Consider the following 6,250-nt stretch of genomic DNA (forward strand, 5'->3'; position numbering starts at 1 on the left):
CATATAAAAATTGGTCTGGAGGTATAGCCCAGAGATAGCCCCTGGGTTCCACCCCCAGTACCACCAAAAAAAAAAAAAAAGAAAGAAAGAAAGAAAGAAAGAAAGAAAGAAAGAAAGAAAGAGAAAAAAGAAAATCTGCCCCTAGAAATAATAATTGCAAAAAAAAGCCTTGAGAAAACAAATATTTGGCCACATTTTCAATCACAAATTAGTTGGGGGAAAAAATAAGTCTGTCCATCCTCAAATGCCTAATAAAAGCCGAGCATGGTGGCACACGCTTGTAATCCCAGAATTCGGGAAAGGAGACCAGAGGATTGCGGTTCACAGACAGCCTCAGCTACTTAGTGAGGCCCTTCGCAACTCAGATCCTGTTTTTAAAAAAATTAAAAAGCCTAAAAATAGGGATGGCGGTGTAGCTCAGAGGTACGATGCCCCTGGGTTCCATACCCAGACTGAAAAAAAGATGCCTGATAAACAGTGGGTTTAAAGCATTTAAAAATATTATACCAGTCATCTTTCATTTCTTAAGCCATGATCCCACTGAGATTTAGGTTTTCCAGCAGTAAGATGCAGTGAGTACAGAATGACCTCACGTGAAGTACACGGGAAAAAGAGAACTGTAATCCTGGCTCAGCCATGTGGAAGGAGACAAGGAAATGCATGAGAATTACACACGTTTATTTTTAGTTGTAGTAAATCATCTAGTATCACTTGCCTTATTATGGTTGCCCACCAAAGCACACCCTGAGTTGAGTATCTAGATGTAGGTGATTTATTTTTCAGGTATCTCAGGAGGCACAACTGGTGCAGCAGAAGTAGGTGTTTGGGAAGGCTAACTAAGAGCATGTTGATGAGAAGGTTATTGCAAGAGGTAACGAAGACTATCTTCACTAAGGACCAAGATGAGGACTTTTGTAGAACGAGCTTCATAATATCCTACTGAGGAAGCTGGCACATTTGCTCATTTTTCCATATCCTGTTAGCACCATCCCATGGACATGAAAGCCACAATACATCTAGCTTGCACGATGGTCAAGGCTGATCAAGCAGGAGTGTGAATGAAAGCCCTCAGGCTAAAAACAAGAAAGTCAGGCACTGGAGTAGGAATTGGTAGGTGTTAAAGTTAGATATAGTGTTTCCTAACAGGCGAGCTCATTTATTAGTGTTCAGGGTTGATCCCGTGGAGTCATGAGGGTTGCAGTCCCAGCAGTGGATAAAGTCTTTGCAAGTGGTTTCTTTAGGTCTTTCCCTCGTAGGCTGGTAGGGTGCGGTTAGAGGAGGTGGTCCCCAGGGTTGGGCCTTGGGGGTTGTACTTATGATTCCTCTTTCCCCTGCTCACTTGCTTCCAGCCCCCCTCTGTCTGCCTCCCACTACCAAGCACTGAGATCCCCGGACCCCAGCCTCACATGGACTGAGCCCAAACCATTAGAAAATAAATCTATTTTCTCTCGGTTATGTGGTCAGGTCTTTAAATTATAGCTGCAAGTGTACTGATTAGAACAGTAGGGTGCCAGAACTGCCCACTGCAACTGTGAAACAACTCAGTTGGGTCAAGGGCGTACAGCTTAGGCCATGTGATACAGTCCAGAATTTGCTCAGCTTCACTCAGATTCTATTAGGAAATCCACTCTGACACTCTGGCACTTCAAGTTGTCAAAAGGAATATAGTCCCTGCTTTTCTATATTCCTCTCCCATCAGCCAGCACTTCAGTGTGTCGAGGTGACATGTGTGGCCCAGATTTTTATTGCTGACAGGTCTGAGCCATTCACTTCGTCCTAGAGAATGGTTGATTCAACTACCAACTTATTGTTATCACCTCTGTGGAAGCTGGAAAAAATCCAGAAGGAGTTTTCTGAGCACTCTAATCCACTCCTCCCACTTGTGAACGGACAGCCCCAACTTCCCAAGACTATTGGGTGCAACTGCCTCATCAGGACAGTGCATATGTATGTACTAATCTATTTCCATGAAGACTCTCCAGTGACCACACAGAGAACATAAGTGTCACCCTTTAGAATCTGCTGCCTATCTGTTTGACATTAGACTTGAAGAATCCACTAATACTTTAGTCACTGGGGACATTTCTTATCACAATCATAGAGTCAGGGTTTAGTTTCCTCTAGAAACCCAAAAGTTGTTTGAGGTAGAAGGGCCAGAATTATCTCAAATTTTTATTACATTCTAATCTCTAGTAGGATTTCCCAGAGAAACCACAAAGAGATCTTATTACTATAAGTACTTCTAGTACCATTAAAATTTCCAGGTCATGTGGCTTATGCTCTGGGGTAACTTGTACCACAGTATGAATCAGCCCCAAAGCCCTCTATTATTCTGAGTTTCAGTGTGACATCTCTGTGACTTTGATAAGAAGAAGCTGATATCCATAGAGATGAAGATCTTTGTCAACCTTTACAAGGAGGAGAAGTTGGAGGATGTCTCCCCACCAGAGAGTGACTGTATGAGAAGACGGAGGAGCTGATGTACTGGATGAGGAAAATGCTGAGATCTTGCGAGATGACCCTGCAGGTGACTCCCCACCTGCTCAATCACCCTGCCATGGTGACTTTGCTGGAGATGGGGGCCACCAGGCACTTCCTGTACATGTAGCAGCTGGCCAAGAGGAGCACACTCAACTCCTGCGCCCCATACTGAAGATCATCCCTAGGCACACACTGATTAGGAAGCCCAGTGAGCTGGGGGAGCAGGAGCTTGAGTTGGCCCACTGTTGGTGGACCAGATCTATGATAAAGCCATGCTGACAGCCGGGCTGGTCCATGACCCCAGCCCCATGGTGGGCCACCTGAAGGACCTTCTTGTCAAAGCCCTGGAGAAACGCTGAGGGGCTAGAACCAGGGTACAGCCCAGGTCACAGGAAAAGCTGTTTACCTCTGCCTGGAACACAGCCCCAGACAGGTCTGGACACCACAGATGAGCCAAACACCTTCTTGAGCTTTATTTACCTCTATTAAAAGAGATTTTCTAGTCTACACATTTGACCATTTCGCCCAGGCGCTGAGGGAGTAAAATGCTGCAGCCATATAGCCCCAGTGTGGAGGCCCCCCTCCTGGGCTCTTCCTCAGCCGGGGCAGTGTGGGGGCTGGCGTGGATGTTGCAGGCTCCTGTGGCTGTCAGCCATCCTAACCCCAGGCTCATCTCAGCGTCACCTCCACAGGGTAGTGGTCACTGATGGCAACAGCCTGTGGGGGGACGTGGGGTTATCAACTGTCTGACTCCCGTATACACCAAACTAAGGCAATGAGTGTGGGAGGTGGGGGTGGGGGAGCCAGGTCTGTGCCCTGCAAACAGGTGGGAAGGGTTCTGATGCCAGGAGTCACGTGGGCCAGCTCTGCTGAGCTCCCGTGTCCCTGTCCAAGCTACGCTGCGGCAGGAGGAACACGTACCAGCTTCTGGTTCAGCCCATATGCTGCTTGGAAGTCAAAGGGAGCAGCTGAACCGGGAACGATGGCCTCTTGGAGCTGAGCTCCGGCAACCACGATCCTGCAAGATGTGGGGACAGGAGGGATCAGCTGCTATCCATAAACTCAAGTGTCTCAAAATAACTAAGAATTCCATTTCCCCGGTGGATCAACTAAAGCTGGGGAGGGTGAGTGCTCAGAGCATGGTGATTGCCCCTGACGTGAGTGTATGCACCTCGCTGTGCCCCACTCACCTATCATAGGAACAGTGTGTGGATGTCGCTGTGGTGTCTGCAGTGTCAGGAATCAGCCACTCGAAGGTGGAGTCCACACGCAGACGGATGGAGGACCAATGTGAAGAAGTGACATAGCTGCAGCCAGCATTGAAATCGCCCATCAGCATGACATCCTGTTGGGAAACACCCACCTGTTGGCCCAAAGACAAACGGGCCCCGGGCCCCGCTGACGCAGCACGGCCTCACCTCCAACCCCCACTTCTGCCGGACATCAAGGTAGACGTCATAGAGTGCGTCGATCTCGGCCACTGCGTCCGTTGGGGCAGAGTGCAGGGGGACGATGGCAAATTCCCTGACCTCTGAGGAGACAGTAGGTGCCACATACAGGGCGTGCAAGCCTGTCACACTGGGGGAAAGGACACATGACAGTCCCAGAGTGGTCGGGCATTCCCTACATAACTTGAATGCAGAAACAGAGCGCTAAGAACCGAGAGGACAGAAAGGACAGCACGCTCTCTAAAGTGATGCACAGGCGGGAATGGAGCCCTGCACTCACGTGTGAATGGGGACAAGAACTTGACAATGGCTGGTTCTCTGCTGAAAGTGTCATTTCCACAGGGCTCACAGCCATCGTCGTAGTAGTAGCTGTCCAGCAGGGTCACCTGGTCGGGCCTGAGAGAAGCCAAATGCAGGGAGGTCACCGTGGTTGGACAGCTGTCGTGCTGGATGGCAGGAGGAGCTGGCCCTGCACTCCAGCACCACAGACTCACCCAGTAGGGCTCAGCTGCAACCTCCCCGCCTCCCCATGGGCTGTGAAGGACATGGAGGACCTGGCTCACCCTCAGTGGAGGCAGGGGTGGCCCCAGTCCAGCCCACACCTGCTCTGTGACCTGGGGTCCTTTCCCTGTAATACAAACTGCTACCCCACTTTGCTAGAATTTCTCCAGGTGAGTAAGGGGCCTGCTGGGCTCTTGACCACTCTCAGCCTGCCTCCTGGTCCATGCAGTCCCAGGTTGCACCAGCCTGGTCTTACCTGTACACGAAGAGATACTGCTCCTTGTAGCTGTTGCGCCCCAGCGGCTCGCTGACCACATAGCGGTAGGTGTCGGGTTTATCCCTGGGTGGAGGAGGTGAAAGAGCCCAGCAGGCACTCAGGGGGACCACTGGCCGCCCACAGCAGGGCTCTGCCCACTGTCCTTGGGACCCGAATGAAACAAGGCTGAAACCTGGATAGCATCATCTCCCCCGCCCCCAGGATCCAGCCACTGTCACCCACTTATTAAGTTCATCCAGAAGCTTCCCCACGGCTGTCAAGTAGGTGTCTCTGACCTCCTGGACAAGGGCGATGTCGTAGCGACTCAGGATCTGGGGACAGGGCCGTAGGGGTGGTGAGCAGGCACCAGGAGGGGCTCTGCCCACTTTAGGGGGCATTCTGCACAGCACGGCTCAGCGCCATCCTTCCATTACCCAGAGGACAGCCACAGGCAACATGGCAGTAACCAAGAATCTGAACAGCAGCCACAAGCCGAACCAGGCGCAGACCTGAAGCCCGCAATGCCCCCGCAGGGCTGCCCTCGTCTGGGGCTGGCCTGCCCACCCTAGAGGACAGGCCCTGGACTTGCCTTCACGATATAGCTGGACAGTGTGGCATTGGACATCTTGGTCTCCCCAAAAGTCTGGATGTTGAAGGCAGCAATTTTCAGGGTCGTAGCCACCTGCAGCAGGCCAGCCAGGCCGAGCAGCACCCCCAGCAGCCTTGGGCCCCTCATGCTGCCAGGACAGAGGCGCAGTGAGATGGCACCCTGCAGTTCTCACCCGGCCTCCCCAAGGCCAGCGTGGCGGGAGCAGGAGAAGCCAAGGTCAGGGACGTCCTTGTCTACGTAACTGTGCTGGAGTACGGGCTGTAGAGAGCCTCAGTCTTGCACCACAGAGCCCAGACGGACAAGCATCAAGTGCCACTGAGAAGCCAGCCTGGGAGACGGGGCCACCAGAGCCACTGCGGCCAACACTCGCACAACTCTGTTACTGCCCTGCCGAGGTGCAGTCTTGTGCCTGTCTTCTGTTCTGGGACTATTGGATTACCTGAGGGACTCCCCAGATGACCAAGTCTGGTGCTTACCTAAGATGATGTCTGTAGAGATAGTGGGGCTTCTGTCAACAATCTGCGATATTCTCTGATACCAATTTTCTCCTGTTGCTGCTTTAAGGAGAAATTATTCCTCAAAGGAAATCTTTGCAGAAAAGAAGGCAACTGCAAGTCCTTCAGCCCTGCAGGCTCCAGTCCCTGGACTGGCTCTGCGTCCTGCCCAGGGTTTTAAAGGTTCCCGCAGCAGAGACCTCCCCCAGGGCACACAAGTGCCCAGCACCTGAGAGTGCGGAACAATGGCCCTGCCTGTGTAGCCTTTGACAGACACTGGCTCCTTGTGCTGTAAGACAGCATCTGATAATCATGTTTGCACTTGACTATGAATGTCTAACCGCCCTTTGCCCGTCCCGTGCACTCCAGACCAGGGATGGGTGGTGGGTGTGTGCAGAGGGTGGGGCTGGGCTGCCCTTATCCCTCTGCCTGTCTCTGATTTGGGGGCCTTGAGATCATT

The 6,250-nt window shown here is 51.8% G+C and overlaps 1 protein-coding gene across 1 annotated transcript; it reads right to left on the reverse strand.

Moving 5' to 3' along the window:
* Window positions 1–3,150: 3,150 nt before the first annotated feature.
* Window positions 3,151–5,422, reverse strand: DNASE1 (deoxyribonuclease 1; the record flags this gene model as incomplete). Its single annotated transcript, XM_080692974.1, has 8 exons — window positions 3,151–3,198; window positions 3,403–3,499; window positions 3,672–3,826; window positions 3,900–4,012; window positions 4,210–4,325; window positions 4,687–4,770; window positions 4,930–5,018; window positions 5,276–5,422. 8 exons carry the CDS (start codon window positions 5,420–5,422, stop codon window positions 3,151–3,153), a joined length of 849 nt encoding a protein of 282 aa, XP_080549100.1.
* Between the last annotated feature and the right edge of the window lie 828 nt (window positions 5,423–6,250).

The sequence above is a fragment of the Muscardinus avellanarius genome (assembly GCF_963383645.1).
Source record: "Muscardinus avellanarius genome assembly, chromosome: 3".
Classification (NCBI taxonomy): domain Eukaryota; kingdom Metazoa; phylum Chordata; class Mammalia; order Rodentia; family Gliridae; genus Muscardinus; species Muscardinus avellanarius.